The 23,436-nt window shown below is 33.5% G+C and overlaps 2 protein-coding genes and 3 non-coding genes across 5 annotated transcripts; 2 read left to right on the forward strand and 3 right to left on the reverse strand.

Annotated features, from left to right (window-relative positions):
* Window positions 1-479: 479 nt before the first annotated feature.
* Window positions 480-6,498, reverse strand: LOC146900614 (conserved oligomeric Golgi complex component-related / COG complex component-like protein). Its single transcript, XM_085731236.1, has 11 exons — window positions 6,019-6,498; window positions 4,376-4,524; window positions 4,155-4,232; window positions 3,922-4,015; window positions 3,739-3,813; window positions 3,328-3,624; window positions 2,718-2,785; window positions 2,579-2,633; window positions 2,269-2,404; window positions 1,380-1,564; window positions 480-1,158 (listed from the first exon to the last, which is right to left on the reverse strand). Exons 1-11 carry the CDS (start codon window positions 6,298-6,300, stop codon window positions 811-813), a joined length of 1,767 nt encoding a protein of 588 aa, XP_085587362.1. The 5' UTR covers window positions 6,301-6,498; the 3' UTR covers window positions 480-810.
* Window positions 6,499-6,536: 38 nt separating this feature from the next.
* Window positions 6,537-6,609, forward strand: TRNAF-GAA (transfer RNA phenylalanine (anticodon GAA)). Its single transcript has one exon. It is a non-coding gene; the product is annotated as a tRNA-Phe (tRNA).
* Window positions 6,610-14,944: 8,335 nt separating this feature from the next.
* On the forward strand, window positions 14,945-15,017 carry TRNAF-GAA (transfer RNA phenylalanine (anticodon GAA)). Its single transcript has one exon. It is a non-coding gene; the product is annotated as a tRNA-Phe (tRNA).
* A 1,764-nt stretch (window positions 15,018-16,781) lies between these two features.
* Window positions 16,782-19,245, reverse strand: LOC146900617 (F-box protein SKIP23-like). The gene is made up of 2 exons (XM_085739518.1): window positions 17,986-19,245; window positions 16,782-17,344 (listed from the first exon to the last, which is right to left on the reverse strand). Exon 1 carries the CDS (start codon window positions 19,211-19,213, stop codon window positions 18,020-18,022), a length of 1,194 nt encoding a protein of 397 aa, XP_085595644.1. The 5' UTR covers window positions 19,214-19,245; the 3' UTR covers window positions 16,782-17,344; window positions 17,986-18,019.
* A 2,029-nt stretch (window positions 19,246-21,274) lies between these two features.
* On the reverse strand, window positions 21,275-21,392 carry LOC146900618 (U5 spliceosomal RNA). Its single transcript, XR_015024456.1, has one exon. It is a non-coding gene; the product is annotated as a U5 spliceosomal RNA (small nuclear RNA).
* Between the last annotated feature and the right edge of the window lie 2,044 nt (window positions 21,393-23,436).

Here is a 23,436-nt window from a genome sequence, read left to right on the forward strand (position 1 = left end):
ACATTAGTCAAAATTTGTTACACAATAAATCATGAGATTTTGTCTCTCACGACATCTAAAATATAAAAAATACTACCACTTCTTTATCGTCAATACTCTCCTCCTCGGGTAGCACTAAATGCTATGTCACCCAAGTGTTACCCCTGTTCCTCAAGTCCCTCATCCCCTACTTTACATCACCCTTTCTCTCTCAGAGCAAGTTGTTCATCATCAATCACCAATAAGCTACAAAAGTTGTTCATCATCAAATAAATTCTTAAAGCCTTGTCAAAATGTATGCTGGCCCTCAGATTTGCTTAACACCCATCATGTTTGCTTCTCTTGAAGTTAGTGGATGCGAATTAGTTAGTTGTTCTTGTTAGATTTTGGACTAATGAATGAGTGGTAGAAAAATCACAAATGAGAACAACCATATAGAGCATAAGGAGCATAAACTTGAGAAAATATTGTAGTTCTTATAAGCTTCCAACCAAACCTCATAAAATAACAAGCTTCAGAGCATATCATAGTAAATAAGCAGATAATAATCTCTCATTAGTAAGCGGTAGACCCTCCACGAGGCTTACAGATGAAAATATTAGCCCGCTGGAAAAAAGAAAACAAAGAAATAATGTTTCCTTACATGTAATCTGTGTCAAAATTCCCTCTTCTGTTCTTCTAACAATCAATAATTTCTATAGCCTATTCATATTTATTTAATCTGACAATATAATTACAGCTGGCAATACCATATAAAAAAAATAAACAGACCCAAAACTAGGGGAAAGCACTGAAACAAAAATACACCTTTATCCATCACTAGAATGTCACTTATTCGTCTGTCTTTTCAAGATTAATGACTTCCTGACCTGTCTGAGAAGTAGAGTTTTTGTTCGTCTCATCAGTATTGATGGCTTCAGATTCAGTATTGATAGCTTCAGATTCTTTGGCATCAGGTTCTTTGGCATCAGGTGTTTCTCCATTATCCATTTTTGGCACTTCACCATTCTCGGCTATGCCACTGGCTTCTCTATTATTTACTGGTTTTGGGAGTTCTCTTGCAGACGAAGCCTCTACTAGGCGTCTGATTCCATCATAAACGTTTTTTGCATCCATAATAAGAGTTGCTCCACCAGTATAGCAACGCCCAAAACATGTAGCACAATGAGGATAAGCAACCTATAAATTGAATTTGCAGAAATTCAGTAACTAGTATTGAGAAAGCCACATGCATTTGTATGTACTAGTGGTGAGGAGCTTGAGTTCAATTTTCCAGTGCCACCATAGTATCAGAAAAATGTAATTAGTACACAGTAATTAATTGACAAATGCATATCACCTCAGATTAGAAACAGTGACCGAGTTACCCTGAAAAAAACAGTGACCAAGTTATAAAGTACCTCAATAAATGCCCGGCAAAGTGAGAGGAAAAGTCCTGATTCATTAGCCCTAAGAACGCGTGTTGTGTTGTATAGCAACAATGAATCAGAAACAGCCTGTAGTCCCTTGATCAATTCCTGGGCAAGGACATGTTTTAAACTTAATGGGGCACACGGACGTAGCTCATTCATTGCTGCAGATACACCTGCAGCCACCAAAGAGATATCAATGCAAATGGACAATGGATTTAAACTGGAGAAAGGCGATGCAGCATAGATTAAAAAACACACCAAAAATGCACATCGACTATGAATGTTTTCATTTTGTACTTTGCTTAAGTGTGTGACTAGATGTATGTAGATAACGTAATAATGTTATATGCAAGAGAGAGGAGTAAATCTATATCATACAACCATGTAAAGATAGTCAAATTTAAAACTATTTAATTTAATGATGATAAGATAGGCTAACTTAAAATGTTAAATTGATTATATTCTTCTAACCTGGACAATTCATGGTGAGATCTAATACTCAAGATTTATTTATCACTCATAACAATGACTCTCTCACTCATATATAGGAACAGATCAAATTACAAAAATATGAATAGGAAGGACTGGAACGTGCACAAGGCCTAAAAGGCGTCATAGCCACATGATAGAAATGGAGTAGCAAGAGGAAAAATTCCAAGAAGTGATCAGATTTGAAGACATAAGCGCAGATTTCAAGGGACGTAAAGAAATTTAGGGGGGGAAAACAGGCAGATAGTTTCATGATGTTGACGATGAAAACAGAATTATTGTCCTACAAAATTGGCATTTGAGTTTAAAAACAGAGAAGCAAGGAACAATAATTAGTTTAGTTACAATTTCCAAAAGAAACCTAATGGAAGACACTGACTAGACTTACCATTTATAAAAACAGCAAGAGGTGGATGCTCCATCAAATAAGAGGGAGGAGTTACATCTTCCTTACTTTCTTCAACAGAATTTGCACGAAAGCCAACTGCGGGTAGGGGAACCCAGCGATGTGAATCCAAGACCAACTGAGAACAAATCATCAATTCTTAATTGCAATTTAAAAGTAGGGAACTTGCAGAGGGAATAAGAAAAATGATGTCCCCAGATGTTGACTTGTTTGCATAAATGAATGTGACCAATTTATATAAATCAATTTCAGGTAACTAGCATGTAAAACATTTCAACTTCACTGGATTTACCTGAAAATTCTCAACTGCAGTACTCATATTTTTTGAGAATAAGTTGAGAACTGCCCTGAAAAGAAACCATCCCATATATTATAATATGCTTCAAGTACGATTCAGCCCAATAAACCATAAAAAAAGGAACTTGAATTACTCTTCAAAAAGTGGTGGGAGCAAGCCTCGAAAATCCAATCCAACCCAGCCCAATCCCATTGCACAGTACTGTAAAAAGTAGATATAAAATAGAAACATGTCAATGCAATTTCTTCTTGCAACGTGACTTTCTTTCCACATACACACATTTTCACGAGACTAGTGGGAAAACCAATCTTGAATTTATTTTCTTATTGTTTTTACATATTTTCCACAAGTTTGCTTGAAATTTATTGTGCATCAAAATTTATATTGAACACCCAAATTGGTCATTGAGAAAAAACATGAAGACCTATTTGATTCTAAAGAAATGAGAAGTATCAATTTGGTCCTCTGAAACCTCAAATATTGTCAAAATAGTTCCTGAAAGAGCTAAAATGTCCCTAAAAATAATACTAAATATCACTAATTAGACTAACATTTGAGATTTTAGAGAACCAAATTGACAATTTTTATTTCTAGGACCAAATAGTGTTTTTTTGGGAAGACCAATTTGGACCTTTAATTTTTATATAATTCATAATTTCTATATATCCCTGTCCTAATTCTTAACAAAAATCATGATTCCTTCCATTTTCAAGATATATGGGGGTATGATGGAAGAAGCCTACCATGCACTGATCCAAAATATTTGACAGTGATCCACCTTCAGTTATCTTTGGAAGCATAACTTTCAGAGTTTGCAGGTGTGAGGTAATTTGGTGCATTGCCCAACTAAAAAGTAGTCCACCATCATAATTTTCCTCGCTTCCCGATGTGTCATCAGCAAATATTGCTCGATATTGATTTACAACATCAAAAAGATGCATTCTGTGACAGTTAATCATTCCTTTTAAGTACTCATATGGATTTGCCTGATCCAGATCTTCAAGAATACCATTAAGCCATGCTTCTCGACATCTTAAGAACTGACAATTAATAACATTCAATCAAATCGGAGAAGGGAAAAGCAATCATAATGAAAATTTCAAGGTAAAAAGCAATCAACAAGAGCAAAGGAACACTGCATAGAAAATCCTTACCAGCAAACGCATTCCATACTCGCTAAATACTCCTATTCGCCGTAAATATCCGATAATGCGCAGGCATTCAGGCAACTGGTAATGGAGATAGATTAATAAAAAAACTACATAGAAATATCTCTAGATCAACTGGCATTTGTTATATATTCAATTAAATATATTCAATATAATCACTGCATGAACCTGAATATTTGAGCGCAGTTTCTGAAGAAGCTGAGAAAGAAGCGATTGGGTAGTCAGTCTAACTTCTGCAGCCAATGCTTGAATAATGGGTAACCTTAGAAGGGAGGGCAATGTTTAGTAAGAAAGGAGGAATCAGCTAAAAAAAAAACTTGCCTCATAAAACTTGTGAGTGGGGGGAGATCACATCTAACGTTAAATTACATGTTAAACAGCGTGGAAGGCGTAACACTTACTTTGGATGCATGGTTGAAAGTTTACCAACGAATGCTTCCAAATCTAGGGCTTCATCATAATTTCCATTCCGTACACATCTGCAAAAACATAAGAATTTTCAAGGTTTCTTACAATTTGAAAAAGGAAATGTAACATGTTTTGACATGCATACAGCATGTGGGACAATTAATAACTGGAAATGCAACAAATGTAACTACAAAATTTTATCATATTAACATACGTGTCCATAAGTTGAGGAATTTCTAGCAAGTCAAGCAAAGTACTGTGATTGGCTAGCATTGTTTGGTTCATCTTCCTCTTCTCCAAAATTTGTTCCGCAGATTCTATGAATTCAGTGCATCCAGATGTCAGCTTTGGGATTTCATTTATCTGTGACAAAGGACACAAACACCCAAATCACATACAGAAACAAAAGAAGTGAAGAAGATTTTTAAGAATTGACACATCGTTTGATTGTGGAGAAGAAAATGGGAGAAAGGAAATAGTGAAAGGGAGTAGATTTTTATATTTTCATTTCTAATTCTACAATTCTCTACTACAAATCTACTCCAACCTACAAATTTCCTACTACACCTGAGTTTCATTTCTGCTTTCTACTCCAAAAGTTCAGTATTTTCTTATACCACAAATCTACTCCAACCTTCCAAAAGTTCAGTATTTTCTTTCACTATTAATCTACTCCAACCTGGACGGAAATAAAATGTTAGCCAGGACCTATCAATTTCCTGCACCTGAGTTTCATTTCTGCCTTCATTGCTTCTATATTTTCCTCTGGTTTTGTAATATTCTATCCAAATCCTTTTCTTTTTTACTTGTCCTTCACTTTTCAAGTTCAGTACTGTTAATCAACTTCATCTCATGGTAAGTACTTTGGTTGTTCTCGTTTCTAATTCTGAGAATGCGATATATTTTCTGAATCAAAACCCAATAAAAAAAAGCATACTATTGCACAGTGCTATATGTATTACTTGCAACATCTGCAAAGATGTATCTATACCACTGTGCTCTTAATTACCGATTATTTTTACTGCCTATATAATTTAATCATTTCAATTTCTAGAACAGTTTGATTAATTTAAATGTGTGTGACAGTTCCAACGAACTCTACTAATCTCACTTAGTTTTTACTAACATACCACGCTGATCTTAATTACTGGTTTCTTTTGAAATTTTATACAAAACCTAACATAGGATAAAATGCAGTTGTTCATTAGTTCACCCTAGATTGAACTTTGAATCACAATTATAATCCCCAATTCACCTAAAAACAACTCTCGAATAAATTTTCTTCCAGACTGGGCCTCGGCCATGACGCCGGCCCAATAACCCATAATCCTTGCTTGCTAGAGGACTACAAAAGACTTCCCCTAAGCTTTACTGTACAGGTGCATGGCTCTGACGATCAGGACCATTGATGTGATCTCTAACAAACTCCCGCATTCCTCTTCAGGTTTCACCGAAACAGTTACAGTTGGGCACCCCCTATATAAAGGGGGTTGCGCGCCATTACAAGACAGGTTACACATTTTTCACCACTCTCACCGACTTTTCAATAACATTCTCATTATAATCTCTCAGTAACCACATTGTAACTTCACCGGAAAATTACCTCTGCTATGAACTAGCATAGCTATGTGGCATCGGAAAACCTCTTGTACACATTGATCGAATATACATTGATCCGCTCAAATTCGGTTCTAAACCAATTCTAAGCTTAATATACACACAAAAAAAAAAATGAAATTTGCATAGTAAGTAAATCCATTCAATTAAGGTTTCAATGTAATTTACTCCAATTCCAATCTACACGAATATAAACAAAAACAAATAGAAAACTGAAATTAGGAAGGAATGATTAATTACCATAGATTCAAGATGATTATCAATAGAGGAAACTTCATGACGAATATCAAGCAACGCATCAGCAGCAGCAATGAATGAACGATAATTACCAACGGCAACCTCTTGCATTTGACGACGGATCCGTTCGGCATCGACGCGAAGAAGCTCCGGTTCTTTATGAAGGCGATCGAGAGTGAAGGAGAGAAGTTCAGAGACATAAGGTTGTTGCGATTCGGAGGCTAATGGAAGTGGAATTGGAAGCGCTGAATCGGATCCTCCTGAAACTGCATTTTCCCACTCCATTATTTATGGTTTTGAGAGTGGGACTCTGATCTGGATCCGGTTGAATCAAGTAGGGACTGATTTAAATTGAATTATGCAAATTGTGAAGGGATTGCATTGGTGTGAATGAGTTCAAGAACAAATTTGATATTTCTTTCAGGTATAACACTTCTGCAAAAAGATGAAGAGAAATGTAAACTCGATCTGATTTTTATGTTTAGGAAGGTGTTGATAAGTAGAAGCTAGTTAACATTGTTGCGGGGATAGCTCAGTTGGGAGAGCGTCAGACTGAAGATCTGAAGGTCGCGTGTTCGATCCACGCTCACCGCATTTTGTCTTTTTTTTTTAGGATGGAATAATTAATCACCATATTTTACTGTTGTTCGAATTTGGCATCTAGGGGAAGAAACGCACTTTCCACTCCAAAATGAAATTTAAATGACATTGATTTATTGGTCTGCATATAGCTAGTTTATTGTATTTTAAATGCATGTTTATCATCTTCTAATTTCGCATCACACAAAGGGCATTGAGCTGGAAAACATTGAGGATTACCGTTTATCGTCGGAAGAAGCATAAAAGCCCCTCTCAAATTCATCAAACATGGATTTTGGACTACCAAAATAATTGCAATGGAATTATCCAAATGGTGTCCCCATCATTAGTAAAAAGAAATAAAGAATTCCTTTGATATTTATAGTAACTAAACTCCTATCAAGCACGGACACGACACGGACACTGACACGCCGACATCACTAATAATTTGAAAAAATCACATAATTCAGTGTAATTACAAGTGTCGGTGTCAGACACGACACATGTCCGACACCGGGACACACCTAATTCGATGAATGTCTGTGCTTCATAGCTAAACGCAAACTAGATGGCTCTTTTTGCTCCCAAAGTGTGGAGAATATGGAAACAATGGAGCAACAAAGTCTATAATCACTATGTGAAAACCGGGTAGCACTTGGGTGACATTGTGGTGGTGACATTGGTGACATTGACCAACCACAATACCACAAGTGGCTTTCTTCTTTTTCTTTCACTGGTTTTTTTTTGTTGTTTTGTACACTTGTAACATTGTGGTTGACCAATGTCACCAACATCATCAACCACAATTTCACCCAAATATTATCCGTGGAAACCACAGAGACTGTTTGCAGTCGAGGCTATAATTTTAGGTGGCATTTAGCCTGGGAATGGGAAGTTTTTTCCCACCATGGGAAAGCTCCCATTCCCAGGACAGGTGGCGGTGAGATACCTGTTGAAAAATAAAATAAATAAAAATTAAATTAGTTTTTAATGCTTTTTTGCTTTTTCCAGTACACATCCCCCATTTTGCTAATGTATAACACAAATTAATTTCAGAGAGCAATGCTAAGGACAATCACTCTTACACTCTCTCTTAAACACTCCCTTAACTATTGGTCCACATCATTATTTATAAAAAAATTATCACCTACTTACCGGTTACACAGGTTTAGAGGCATATCATTAATTTTCTTATTTTATTCAAACTTAAAAAGTTAAAAGGACACGCATATCCTTCGTCCCTGCCACTGAGAATCACCAAATCATAATCAACAGCCACACCTCAATAATCCCGAAAACATGTAGCTTCTTCATATATTTTCTTTTTTAAGGAACCGCTTCACCAATTAACTATGGATTCTTTGCATATTCAAAAAACAAAAAAAATGGGTTCATTGAATTTTTTCCAGAAACTGACTCTCTCTCTTCCCATATTCATCTCTTCTGCAACAACCCCATACTCAATCAAACACAATATATAGTTGAATCTAACTTCTTCAAGTCAGATCTTATATTCTGTAATTCCAACAATAACGGTTTTTTGACATTTTGCGAACTCTCATCGCCTCCTCAGTGCAAAGGGTGTGCCACCAGTTCCTGATTTCTTCAAGCTTGATGTTAATGATGAATAAGAACTTGCAGGAAAAAAAAACTGCAGCAAAGCAGCGATTCTTGCAACAAAATAAAAAAAAAAACAGATTTTTGTAACAAATAAAAAAGGAACAACGATTTTAAAAGACTTTATATTTTTTTTTACCAACTTAAAAGACTTTCTTTTAAAGTACAGTAATTAAATCATACTTAAAAGTTAAAACAAATGTGCCGGTTGCCAGTTATAAAATTGTCAATAACAATCACGTGGACCTATAATTGAGCAAGTATCCAAGAGAGAGTGGTCAAGCGATTGCTCCTAGCATTGCTCAATTTCAGAACACAAATAATATTGCTTAAATTGTTTTCATTCAACCTTCATTCCAACAGCCAAAATCCGTACAAATGATAACAAATCTGATCTGAAGTATCATCTTCTTTGCTGAACTAACGACCGCACATCATCGTCTCTGTCGATAATTTTGTTCTGGTGAAAACGTTCTCCCTCTACAATTTTCTTGGCTGAAACCCATCAGATCTGTCACCGGTCCAATTTCTAACAGAAAACAAGTATGAATTTCGACTTCTCCGAAAATGGTTCTTCGATAATTCATATACATGTGTCTTGTGTTCTTCATTTATATCTTATCATATTTCAATTGTTCATATCATACCCATTGTCAGTCCATTCCCTTCCTTTATATTCTTTTCATTCCTTCTTCAATTGAAAATATTTCAATCGACCAATCCTGTTCTGTTGATGTCATTTTGAATCCCATCGGCCATGAAAAAATTTATGTTGCCAGCTGATGAACGCGGAGAAGGAAAAAAAACTCTATGAAGCTTGCTTTGGTTAATAGATAAGTTTTACTATTAAAATATAAAATATAGGTCAAATGCATCTAAATGTCCTTTAAGTTTTTCGTTTTTCCCTAAGTGGTCTTTTAAGTTTCAAAAGTCCCAAACAAATCCTTTTAGTTTTTGAATCGTTTCAAACAAGTCATATTGTAGATAACATAGTTGGTAATTGCTTCTTTGAACTCATCTTTGGTACCAAATCTAGCTCCTAACACCCACTTAAAATTAGTCATCTTTTTAGGTATGGCAAATGGTAGATAATACTCTTTGTTGCTATCATCTGAATCATCACCATCATCCTCTAAAATGACCTGTTTGAAACGATTCAAAAACTAAAAGGATTTGTTTGTGACTTTTGAAACTTAAAGACTTGTTTGAGACTTAAATGATTACTTTGGGAAAAACGAAAAACTTAAAGGACCTTTAAATGCATTTGACCTAAAATATAATAACAAACTTCTCGTATGCTGTACGTAGCCTATGTCTCAAACACACAAACTGGAAAATTAGTTGTGGCATTTATTATGATGAGTGTTTTTGGAACATACTTTAACGATAATTAGCGAAAAATTTAGATTACCGAATAAAGTTTAAAAAGTTAAAATTAGGTATGATTCGTTTTCAACACACACTTTAACGATAATTAGCGAAATATTAAAATTACCAGGTAAAGTTAAAAAAATAAAATTAAGTACGATCCGTTTTCGGGACACTCTTTACCGATAATTAGCGAAAAGTTTAGATTATCGAATAAAGTTAAAAAAACAAAATTAGGTACGATCCGTTTTCGGAACACTTTTTAACGATCATTGGCGAAAAATTTAGCATTTAGCAAAACCCCGTGCCAATTAAAAAAAGGGAAATGCTAACTTGTGCCCTTAAGGCATAAGTTAATGAGCCAAAAGTGGAAATAATTTGTTGTAATTAATGCATTTGAATTTAATTTTTTTACTTTTTATTAATTGAGTGCACAAAATTCAAGAGAATATTTCTACTTTTGGTTGCTTAACATGTGCCCTTATAGCACAAGTTAACACCACCCTTAAAAAAATTACGATAATGTTAAAAAAATTACCATTTTTTAACAGTTTACAAAAAATTAAGCAAAATTTTATTTAAAAAGGTAGCATAACAAAAATAAATCGAGAATAATAACGCATGAGAGCTCCCGATAATAAAATCATAGTACGTGGCAGTAACTTTTTATAAAGAAATTTTGATGATCGGTGATTTCTTATTTTTAACATTATTAATTCTTTGGTGAAAAAAAGGTTATTAATTTCAAAATTTAAAATAAAAATTATCCAACACCACAACAAATAATAATTATTATGATTATTTGTTTAGAAAAATTTACCAACTTTCAAAGTTACTACTAAATATATTTATGTACACCTCCTTTATTATTTTTTAAACTATAAAAACTAAATATTAGTAAACAATTTCTTTCCAAAAAAAAAACACTAATATTTAATAAGTGTGTGTCTAAAAATTCAAAACACGTGTTATTCAACGTAAACATTTTTTTTCAAAATGTTGTTCAAATTTTATGTTATTTCATCAAACTATTATTCAACGTAAACATTTATTTACGTACGCCCTCCGGTCACTATTATTAGCAAAAAACTACATTTTAGATTCATTCATTAAATGATGTATGTGGTCTTTATTATAAACCAAATACATCATTTAATGAATGAATCTAAAATTAAGTTTTTTTGCTTATAATAGTGACTGGAGGGTGTATATTAATTTATTTTAATATTTTATATAAAAATGAAAAAATAAAAGTAATAATAAATGATTACAAATAATAATTAGTGTTGACAAGTTAAAATTACAAGACAAACTCATGTCTAATTGCCAAAAGCCTATAAAACAAAATGAAATAATATTGTTTAATCTGCAGGTGGGGCCGCTGCTTTTGGTGTACCATGTGCCAGCAAAAAGTTAAAGCAAGTTGCAGGTGATAAATCTGAACTGTTGAAATAAAAAATCAATATATCAATGGTCCATATCAAACTTTCCCATCATGGGAAAGAACTCCCCATTCCCATACTAAACCTCACCATAATTTTATTGTAGAGTGACAACAAGCAAAAACTATAGAGAATGTGAAAAACATAACGCAACATACAGTTGCTTCAGATTGGGTTCATCATCAATAGGAGTGATACAAATGCAATGTTGATGTGTTTTTTCCTAATCTTGTAATAAATTGGGCATTGGGATGTGCATTCACGATGAGAAAGGACAATTTGTAACTCCAAAAAGGAGTGGTTGACTCCTATACTTGATGTTGAGTTTGTTATAAAATAAGTCGACTAGGTTTTTCATACATTTGTCATAGTGGCAATATTTTTTACCTTTTTATTGATATTTTGATATGACCGACTCAAGGGTTAAGCAATCTAAGTTAGATCTTTAAGCCTAATTTTTTTAAGTTAGATATAAATGTGATTGTAATAAATGTTTGACCAACTTATATTTATTTTTTTAACAAATTTGACCAACTTAGTTGATCAAGGTAAAAGATCTCCATTTTTTTTTTACATAGGTTGAAACCTTAGACTTAACGATTTTTTTTAGATAAACGAAATGATAATAACTATGAGAAACTCACACACATAAGTAAAGAAGCCGATGTTCGAACATTGATCACGATGTTTCACCTAACAATTTTAGTGTTTTTTATCGGTTGAATTGTGTTGAATTTGGTTTTTTTTTGTTTTTTTTTAATTTTAGAAGGACTTGTTATAGAATTTGTTCAATCCCCTTGAGAAAATAAAATTTGTTCAATCATTTATTGCGAGCGAACTTCATTCAAAAATTTAAGGTTAATACTATCACTCTATCTAATAATAGTTTAGATCCCTTATCTAGCCTACGTTAGAAGAATCTGCCTATGTGACATGTTGATTGTGTAATTTTAATATTTTTTTAATACGCTTTAAATTTAGAACTATTTCCATTATTTAAAATTCAAAAACTTAAATTTAAAAAATAAGTTAAAAAACAACTTTAAAAAAATGTGTTACTTCATCCAATAGTTTAGATCCCTTATCTAGCCTACGTTAGAAGAATCTGCCTATGTGACATGTTGATTGTGTAATTTTAATATATTTTAATACGTTTTAAATTTAGAACTATTTCCATTATTTAAAATTCAAAAACTTAAATTTAAAAAATAAATTAAAAAACAACTTTAAAAAAATGTGTTACTTCATCCAAACTAGTCCAAAATTCTCAAACTCATCTCCTTCTTCAAACCCATCCAAATTCTCAAATTCCTCAGCTTCCTTAAATTCATCTAAATTCTCAAACTCATCTCCTTCTTCGTACATGTTCTTAAATTTTATATCAAACTCATTTAATCTCCATGTTGTCTCTCTTTGTTCTCACCATCGTTCTCCATCTTCCTTGCAAATCCATAATGTTTGGTGCTACCTTCAGCTTCTGTTCTCATCATCGTTGTTATTGTCCGTACTCGAGTTCATGTGTTCTTCTTGTTAAATAGGCTTGGATCTCATCCAAAAAGCTCGCTGACATGATGAGGGTACTCAAACATATTGATACACTCAACAGTCAAAACTAGAAACAACTTCAAAACCAACTCTCATGCCTAGCGTAGGCCTGAGTCAAATTCACACATTGCAATCTTTAACCCGGCTCTGATACGGTGTTAAATAAGCTTGGATAAACTAGGCATGAGGGTGAGTGTTGAAGTTGTTTGTCTCACATTGCTCAGGTTCCCAAGCTATTAAGTGTATAAACATGCTTTAGTACCATCATCCTTTGAGATAGCTTTTGGGATGAGATCCAAGCCTATTTGACATGGTATTAGAGCCGGGTTAAGGATTGCAATGTGGGAATTTGACTTAAGCCCACACTAGGCGTAATGGTGGGTGTTGAAGTTGATTTTGAAGTTGTTTTTAGTTTGTTATTTGTCCCACATTGCTCAGGTTCTCAGATTGTTGATTGTATAAATTTGCTTGAGTACTAACATCATGTGAACTAGTTTTTGGATGAGATCCATCCAAGCTTATTTAAGACTTCTTTTGATCTTTTGACAATTTAAGATTTAAATTAAATCAAAAGTCTCAAACACCAAAAGTCTCAAACACTTTTGATTCTAAACCCTAATACTCTTCCCTTCCATACTCTTCCCTTCCAAATTTGAAATATAGTCTTTTATTTTGCTTCAGATTTAATGGTGTTTTAATTTGAAAAAAAAACCTTAATTCCTTATACTCTTTATAATGAAATTGTCTTCAATTTATGGCTTCATTATTTTTTGTTAAAGTGTTTGTGAATTTGTGTTGAAGATTTTTGGCTTTGTGCTTGTTGTTTTCTAGGTTTGTAGAGAATAATTTAGAGAGGGAGAGTTTAGATCTAAGTTTTGTTGTGAATGAGTTGACTTAGCCGAATCATTGTCTTAGATTTTGCTTCATCGTGTTTAGGCTTCGTTCAATGACGACGAAGGTGGTGTGGAGAGAGCTTGCATCGTTAATGGATACGTCATTGATTCTCAAAGTCTGTTTTCCTTTTGTTAAAAGTCACTTTGTTGTTGTTGTTCCATGAAAATCGGGATTGTGGGTTCATATGATATAAGCACCCTCGAAGAAGACAATTGGTGCACACTTTATTTTTTGGGTTTGATAAAATTTTGAAAAGATGGTTTTATGATGAATTTATTGGATATGGATGAACATCTGTGAAGCCCCGATACTTCAAAATGGATGACGTACCGTATCCCCTGCGTATCCTGCACCGATACCTGCCCGATACTTCCCGATACGTATCCAGAGAATATCCAAATATTAAATTTTAATTTTTAAAAAATTAATTATCCGATACTTTCCGATACGTCCCGATACACACGGATACTTGTGTTTTTTATATTATTTTGATTTCTTTTTTTTTTTTTTGTAAAAAATAAGAATAAAAACATTATATTACTATAATATATATACATTTCCTTTATCTTTATTTGGTGTCAGTACGACCCACACCACACCACACAAACAATTGCATCTTTCCCTTTCTAAGAAATTAGGGTTTCAACTTTTTCTTCCAAAGTGGTCGCCGTCCACTTTCGCCACCGTCGAAGTCTTGGTATCGGACGACTTTGGTATATATTGCGTATGTAATTGACTAATGATCACTCTCTTAATCGTCAATATTATTTATATTTATGTTAATGTGCTACGAGCTTGGTTTCGTGTGTTTGTTAATATATTTGCATATTAACAAAATGGTTATAATTATATTGTACATTTAATTATATAATTTTTTTTATTAACGTATCCCAGCCGTATAGTATCTTGATTTTTGAAATTTTTCCGTATCGGCGTATCGGTGCAGTATCGTATCCGTATCGTATCTCGTATCCGGGCTTCACAGATGAACATAAATGAAGAAACGATGACGATTTTTTATTTGTTTTTAAATTCTTTTTAGTTTTATTATATTTTTAATTAACATTATTTAGAAAAAAGACGTTTGGAATTAATTAATTCAAAAATATTGAAAATGTCTTCGTGTGTCACGTAGATAGATTCTCTGACATAAGTTAAATGAAGGACTTGAAATAAAAAAATTGGTATTATAGGCATAAAATCAAAACGGATCTTTTAATAAGGATATAAAATTTAAAATTGGAGTTGCTCAATATTACAAGCACAAAAAATGCTACTAATCCAAAAATTTAATATGATAAGCATCCTTTTATTTATAAAAAAAAAAAAAAAACAAACTTAAAAAAATATTGACTAATTACTTAAATTTAGCACAACGACGAAATTCTAACCAAGTTTCTTATATGATTCCTATCATTTCAAACTACAAAATGCAAATCAAAATTGAGGAAAGTGACTATCAAACAGCATTGAGTTTTCAGCTTGCGGGGATAGCTCAGTTGGGAGAGCGTCAGACTGAAGATCTGAAGGTCGCGTGTTCGATCCACGCTCACCGCATATTTTTTCTTCTGTTTCTTTTTCACTTATCTTACTGATTGCCTTTTACACTTCCTCTTTTAAATTTAAGTCTGTGTTTGGTTTAAAATTCCATCTTACTGATTGCCTTTTACACTTCCTCTTTTAAATTTAAGTCTGTGTTTGGTTTAAAATTTTAAGTAAATTTGCTGAGCTTCTTGAATGAATATGTAGTTTTTGTCTGTGCTCCATTCCCTCGTGATAGAAATTAGGAATGATTACTAATTCAAATAACACTTCTGATCCAAGGTGTATCCGATGTCAGTGTTAGTTTAGTTTCGGACTCTGACATGACACCGACACATGTGATTACATTGAATTATGTCATATTATCAAATAATTATCGTTGTCGACATGTCCGTGTTTGTGTCCATGCCTCGTAGTGTCAGAATCACAAACTCATTGTTTATTTCCGTCAATTAGTTTGACTCATGCTTCATTTTATCATTCTTTTAGTAATTTTGCATGTAAAACTACTAAGTGGTGTTATCTTTGTGCAATTGATTTCTGAGTTTGTGTTAACCTTTTGATTAGTATTTTGCATTTGACCTTTTCACAAACAAAATATATTGATCAGTTCAAATTATGATTTTGGCAACAGGCAGGGGAATTAGGAAAATTTGAAGTGCCTTGTTGAGTGTCTTTAATGAATATATGGTTTTCATCTGTGTTCTTTTCCGACATGACGGAAATTAAGAATGGTTACTATTTTCTAGTTACAAATATATGTGCTTAATTATAACTCTTTTCCGGTTTTCATTTATCAATAATGGTGGTCATCAAAGGTAAGTTCTATGGTGAACCATGCGTTTTGTGGTGATCCACCGTGGATCGGTAGTTGAAATCTGTCTAAAATCTAAATCGTCAACAATGACAGATATCAGCCTTATGATCCTCCTAGTTCTATTGTCTAAGACCGTAACATGATTGATCTCAGTTTGACAACAAGAGAAGACACACATGCATACCTCAAAACTCAACTCATTTATCAGATAAATTTTATCTTCCTTTATTTTTGTCAAATCGACAACGATCAGGCCACTGTCTCAGTCATAAGGGTGAATAGGACCATCACTTTCTACTTCTGCAGTACGGCGTATGTCTCTGTTGATGTTTTGTGCAGCTTAAATGTTGATCCGCGGTGATCAACTGTAGAACCGTCCTATTTTTATATCAGAATCACAAACTTCTTTGTTATCTTCAAGTTTAACTTAACAAAATTTGAACAGGGCTATCTAAATAACAGTCTCTATTTTTGCTTTTCAGCATGCTTTATATTTATATGTAAGGATTTAAGGTAGTTGCTATTCGTTCATTATTAGAAATTCTTAACAACAAATCGTGGTGACATTTGAGTTCTGGTAATTATTATTTTCGAATGACATGAGTTCTGGTAATATAACTTGTACAATTTCTAAACAGGTCATGCTTGTTTTTATCATTCATTTAGTAGTTTCTTTTAGTATTTTGGCATGCAAAACTACTCAAATATAGTGAAGCAAAATACCCTGATCAGTTCATATTTGTTTTGATTTTAGCAACTGGCAGGGAAAGAATGCTTTTCAATTGATATCGAATAGAACAATTAACTTTGGTATGTGATACTACCCATATGCGATGCTTAGGCAAAAACACTTTGCTCATGAGTCTGCCAAGGTAATGCCGAAACACATTAACTCTTCAAAATCCTAATGTAGATATATACATTATTTGCAACATTGTTCCAGACTTCCAGTAGTCCAGTACTATGGAGTAATAATTATATGCATTGATAATAAATTCTCAGCTGAGAAAGAATCAAGACAGAAACAGGCTGGACTGTATCAAGAGAACATGTAGAAACTGGACTGTAAATTAAATAAAACTAAACTAAAAAATATTTAGTTTTTTTTACATCAAAACATGAAACTGCAGTAGTATTAGTACAGCGACGAAACTCTGACCAAGTTTCTCATATGCTTGATACTTCCTATCAATTCAAACTTGAAAATGCAACCATTAAATAAAGTTCAAATGTATTGCGAACAGTGTCAAGATTAAATTTTGATGTACTGGGCCTTTGATGTACAAAAGGATGGAATGCATTTTGATCCATGCTCACCGCATCTCATTCCATCCTTTGGTAGAAAGATGAACTTGAAAATGCATTTAAACTTCTGATGTACATAGCCTTCCATCCTTAAGTTACACATTTTAATTTAATCTCATTATATGCTTGTAGCAGAACAAACAGCCCTTGGCAAAGAGTATTGTCTACATTCTGCACTTCTTTAGGGGAGAGGTGTTCTTCTGCATATTGGCCCTCTTATCTGTTTGAATGAAAAAACACATATCAGTATTGATAGTGGATTCATATAATACCTAGTTGCCAAAAGAAAGTATTCTCTATGCTTTGATTGAATCAACTCACTATTCTTGCATCTCTAAAGGTATAAATAAAGAAAAAATTTATTTTATACAAATTTTGTCACAGACACCATATGCACCGAATATCCTTTATTACATCATATATGTAGCACCAACATTTTTAGTTGAAGACGTGTTCGGTATCTGAGATTGACACCAACACATGTGATTATATTCAATTTATTCATTTTCTCAAATCATTACCGGTATTGACATGTTACGTGTATGTGTCAGTGCTATATAGATTACATGGTTAAGGCAATTCATACTCATGATTAATTAAACCTAGTAAATGGTTAAGACATATCATGTATATTTGAACATAATAATCTTTTCGTACAACATTGTTCACTTCTTTATACATGGTCAATACAGTTCAAGTATATGTTTAATCACGTTCGATAGATGATTAATGAATATAACAAGATGTTTTAACTCATTAACCATCTATTAAATGTAATTAACCGTGTATTTGATCTGTATTATACATGATATTCATTAACCATCAAGACATATAGAGATAGGAAGAGAAATCCAATTGTACCTTTGAAACTCAATGGCTAGAGATGTTATGCCATCTAACATCTCATCCAAGGTGAACGAGACCACAAAGTCTTGTCAATACAAGGATTAAAATTAACCATAGTGATTCTATGATCATCCAAATTATACATACGAACATCATAAGTATCCCTAAAGTAGATGCAGTTCCCTTGATATCCAATTAAGTCTTTAGTTGAGACAGAGAAGTTACAACTGTCGCTCAAAATGAAAGCTATATCTCTCAAGCTTTTCACATCAACCCATTTTCCCCATTCTTCATCCAACTTATAAACTTTGAAACATTCCACATCAGTGTCTCGATCGTAGCGTCTTCTAACATAGTTCCTTCCCATGTCTTCACTACTTTCACAGTATCTGTCAACGACGTAAAGACTTCCACATGACTCCATCAAATGCTTCTTGTTTCCAAATCCACACAAAGGAGGTGAGAATTGTATCAATCTCAAAGTAGAGACATCAATCCATGAAATAGTTCCCCATTTATCAGTAACATAAAACTGACCCTTGAACACAATAACATCGTCATAGTAGAAATTCTTGTCATCCACAAGTGTCCATTTTTCATCACCATGTTTCATGAATCCTAATTTACCCTCTTGAAAGATACAACAAGCTACACATTCCTCAACACTAGTCCAAGGAGAGTTAGGATAGAACACAACTTTGATAGCAGAACTAGAGAAACGTGTAGTTTTCTCAATTTTATATGATTTGCATAGCTCAACGATCCTATGATCCAACAAGTTCCATAGCATGGTAGAAGTGTTGTTACTGCTAAGAGGGTATGATAATTTTCGGTCAGAGATAGGACTCAACAAACTTACAGGTTGATTCTTTGTTTCTTCTACCTTAATCAGCCAACCTTTGGAAGAAGAAGGTGCTAAAGGTTCTAAATTGGAGTTGGAACTTGCATCAGTTGGTTCAATGATATAAACGGTTGATTGGTTGATGTAGTTGTTTAGCGAGTCGTAGACGGGGTGAGGTATTTGTAATGGAAAAGAAGGAGAGTTTGGATGAGATGGAGGAATGGAAGAACGAAATGATTTGCATACACTGCGAAATCTGAGAACATCTATGTGTATATCAAGATATTTTCCTATCTTAGGCCATAGTTCTATAGGAAGTTGAGACCAATCAACTATCTCATCCATGGATGAAGAAGAATCAGATCTCAAAGATTTGTTGATTTTGCTGAAGAGTGATATCATGTTATGTTGATGTATTTGCTTTGAATGTTTTTGGTCTCTAATCTCTGTATAGGCCTTTATATTGGAAGGATTGTTGGAAAAAGTTGAAGCGTAAAGAGTGTAGAAAATATCTGTGAATTTACAAGGTGACTGAGAAAAGAGGTATAATGGAAATTGCAAGGAGAGTGAAGGAAGAGTAGAACCGTTTAGAGATCTTGTTGGTCAAGTTTACATCCTTGAGTTATTTCTGGGAAGGATACTAGGAAACTTTTTCTAGGAACAGTTGACTTGAAAAGTCATCTAAGTGGTAACATAATATAATAGTAATAAATTATAGATTAAACCATCGATTTAATCTCCCAAGTAGGGGTGGTGAGAACAGGCCAGACCGTCCGACAGGGGCCTACGGCCTAGCGTATTTAAAGCCTAGCTCGGCCCAGCTCGTTTATTAACAAGGCCAGGCTCAAGCTTTTTATAAGGCCTATTTAACTAAACAGGCCAGGCTAAGGCTTGCAAAAAAGTCTATTAAGCCCATCAGGCCGGCCTATTAAGCTTTTCATATATAATATACCTTCCATTATTGATATTTTTGAAGTTTTTTTTCCACAAACACAAGCCTTCATATGATCGGTTATTTAGTAGCTAATATATTGGTGTGATTAGACCTTCGTAAGAATTCATTATTTAGTAGCAAACATATTTGTGTGCTTTAGACCTTAATAAGTTTTGGCCTATTTAGGAGTAGGCTTACATGTTTTGTTAGGCCTTAGCATAAAATAGGCTTTTAAATAGGCTTTCAGGCTTCATCAGACCTTTAAAAAGGTCAGGCCAGACCTCGAAAATGAGCCTATAACAGGTAATAGGCCAGGCTCAGGCCTATAATTTTTGAAGTAGGCCAGGCTTAGGCCTTACAAAGCCCGGCCCGGCCTAGCCCATTTCCACCCCTACTCCCAAGTATCAACCAGTCTCCTATTTAGTCTCTACAATGTATATAAATAATAATTAATCCTTAAATTATACACCATCCGGTCACTATTATAAGCAAAACTTTGCATTTTAAATTTATTCATTAAATGATGTATTCGGTCTATAATAAAGACTATATACATTATTAATTGAATGAATCTAAAATGCAAAATTTTGCATATAATTGTGACCTGAGGGTGTATGAGGTTAATATTGTTATTTGTTAGAAAAAATTATCGGAGTGGAGATCGAACCTTCAAGCCTCAACCTTCTTGTTATGCCAATCCCTAAACTATATGAAGTGCGTCAATTATTCATTGATGGACATATATTGACAAGAATTTCTTGGACACTAGAAAGACAAATCTCACATAGTCTAGTAATATTGAAAATAAAAACTCATTTGGGTTGGTTTGATGGTGTTAGTTTGAGACCTTGGAATATGTTTCTCCTCAAAGTTTTTGGTTTGATTTTTTCTGGTATCAATTTGGATGGGCTAGTTTAGCTTCTTAAAAAAACTTGATATTAAAGATAAAACTACAATTTTGATATAGTTTAAAAATTTGGTATTATTTTTATATAGGTAGTGTTAACTTGTGCCCTTAGGGCACATGTTAAGAAATCCAAAAAAAGAATTATTCCCTCAAACTTTGTGCATTCAATTCATTAAAACATTAAAAATTAAATTTAATGCACGCATTTCAATACATTATTTCTACATTTGGTTTCTAAACTTGTGCCTTAAGGGCACAAGTTAACATTTCCCTTTTTATATAGTTTAGAGTCTAAATAAGAGAAAGAATGTAATACTTGAGGAATTTAATACAGCTTTGATGTTTGGAACTATGGTAATTTTCTTATTGAAGAGTTTTTGAGTATATTTATTTATTTATTTCGGGTATTATGAGATAATTGTTGCGACTTCCACCAGTAATTTACAACTTTTTTTGAAGGACCAGTAATTTACAACTGGAATCTAGCAAAAGCCACCTTTAATTTAAACATAAAAATTTACCAAAATTCCTTTGAATAATTTCAAAAAAATAATTCACCATAATTTTGAAATTATAATACTATACTAAATAGAAAAAATTAAAAAATTAAACTAAGATTGCAGAGCCCTAAATAAAGAGGACTCTTCCAAAAACTAGCGTATGCCGCTAATTGTGACGCTCACACGGTATTCTTTAGTAAAAGGCGAAAGAATAGTTCGCTATGTGATCATCACACGGCTCCGTGCTTAACTTAGGTAGAAATGCTTTCATTTTATATGCAAGCAGCTTGGTTGGGTTTATGCATTAGCCGATGTGGGACTTCTTAGCCAGAAACCCACTCACTTTTCCCCTTTCCTTTCTCTCTACATGACAGTGCAGAACTTGTCACAATCTTCCCCTATTCACTAGACTCATCAACACACCTATGTCCAGGATCTACATCTGTGCTTGGTTTTGCTATATAGTATATTCCCCACGAAACACATTAAAATTCTCCTTCCTTCTCAAACAGCAGGAGCCTCCTTCTTCCTTAGCATCATATCTTTCATTGCCTTTCATTTCTCTGAGTATTGTCTATCTCCAAAATGTACCACACACAGTACCAAAAGTACTTATTTCTTGCAGGCTGAAGCAGCTGTTAGCTCTTATTTGGCATGTCTAGCTAGCAAGCAATCAGGTAATCAATGTTCAGCCCTTGTATCGATGTTCTGAAGGCATCAATATAGAATTAGGTTGTATCATTGTTCAAGATACATATATATTTTTAGGACACATTTTTCATCTTATGTCAATTGTATCTCCGTAGATAATTGAATTCGCCTTCTATTCTTGAATTATATTTGTCCTTGTTTTTGTTCCATCACTACTGTCTACTGGAATTTTGGCAGTGTAAATTACTCAATATCAGTTAAAGCCCTCCGACAGAATACGATATTCACTGTCGCGAATCTATCTTTAACCTATGTACAACTTGGACAATCACATATTCTCTAGACTTTCCTATGACCCTTGCATTGAGAAGAATTTTTGGATTCATTCACCTTGGCTTGGAGGATGTAATCGGTCTCAAGGTGAATTTGATCAATTCACTGATATATGTTGTTATTCTAACAGTTAAGAGCTTCTGTATGAAAAACTCTGACCATATTTTTCACATGCTTCCCCATCATTTCAAACTAGAAAATTGTAAAAGTATTCTAATTTTCGTGAAAGCTATTAGTAAGCAGCAATAAAAAATCACTAAGCGGGGATAGCTCTGTTGGGAGAGCATCAGACTGAAGATCTGAAGGTTGCGTGTTTGAACCATGCTCAGCGTGTTTTTTTTTTATTTTTTTTATTATGCGTGTTTTTTTTTTATTTTTTTTATTATTAAAGCTGCATATATGGTATAATAATTACATATGCATAGACAATAAATTTGGTTACTGTTTTTTCTCCCATCTTGCTGATTTTATTTTACTCTTCCTCTTTTTATTTTGTGTCTGGTTGAAAATTTTAAGTATCTTATTTAAGCGTTTTATCTATGCTCTTTTCCAGCATGATTGAAGTTAGGAATAATTAATAAATATATGTGCTAAATTATAACCCTTCTTCAGACTTCTTTTTTGGATTGACAATTTCAATGGGATATTAGCTTTCAATCATGAAGATCATCCAAGGAAAGTTCTATGATGAACCATAGATCAGTACTTGAAAAATCTTTTTAAACTTCAACGATCACCGAAGTTCGGTCACTCAAGTAGAAGTTAACTGTCCTAATTGTGATGCCAAAAGATTTGGCATCATTGGTGTCAATTTGACGAAAACAAAAGAAGACAATATGTCTGTCTCAAAAATCATCTCTGTTTGTTTTCTCTTATTTTTTTTGAAACCGACGACGATCAGGTTATTGTCTCATTCATAAGAACGGATAAGACCATGGCTTTCTACTTCCGCTGGTTTTGCATAAGTTTTGATGTTTTGTGCAATTTAAGTGCTGGTCCACAGCGATCCACCATAGAACTTGTCTATATTTATATCACAAATTGCAAACTCTTGGTAATCTTCAAGTTTAACTTAAGAATTTTTTACTAGAGTTATCTACATACATAACAACTCCTATTCTGCTTTTGAAGAAAGTGCATTAGGTCATATTTACTTGCAAGGGTTTAAGGAAGTTACTTTACATCCATTTTCAGAAATTTTTAACAGCAAATTGTTGAACTACATGAGTTCTGGTATAACTTGTACATTTACTAATAAGATCACATCTAACATGATTTGTTTTGCAATCATTCACATGTA

The sequence above is a fragment of the Medicago sativa genome, chromosome 8, assembly GCF_051527215.1.
Source record: "Medicago sativa cultivar Bolivia chromosome 8, Bolivia_mono, whole genome shotgun sequence".
NCBI classification, from domain to species: Eukaryota; Viridiplantae; Streptophyta; class Magnoliopsida; order Fabales; family Fabaceae; genus Medicago; species Medicago sativa.

What these genes read in the sequence shown, in the direction of transcription:
- LOC146900617 (XM_085739518.1), bottom strand. Translation starts at nt 19,213, where the DNA reads ATGATATCACTCTTCAGCAAAATCAACAAATCTTTGAGATCTGATTCT.
- LOC146900614 (XM_085731236.1), bottom strand. Translation starts at nt 6,300, where the DNA reads ATGGAGTGGGAAAATGCAGTTTCAGGAGGATCCGATTCAGCGCTTCCA. An exon ending in CTTTCAACCATGCATCCAAA is followed by an intron (nt 4,016 to 4,154) that starts GTAAGTGTTACG and finishes CTCCCTTCTAAG; the next exon opens with GTTACCCATTATTCAAGCAT. An exon ending in TTTGCCGGGCATTTATTGAG is followed by an intron (nt 1,159 to 1,379) that starts GTACTTTATAAC and finishes TTCAATTTATAG; the next exon opens with GTTGCTTATCCTCATTGTGC.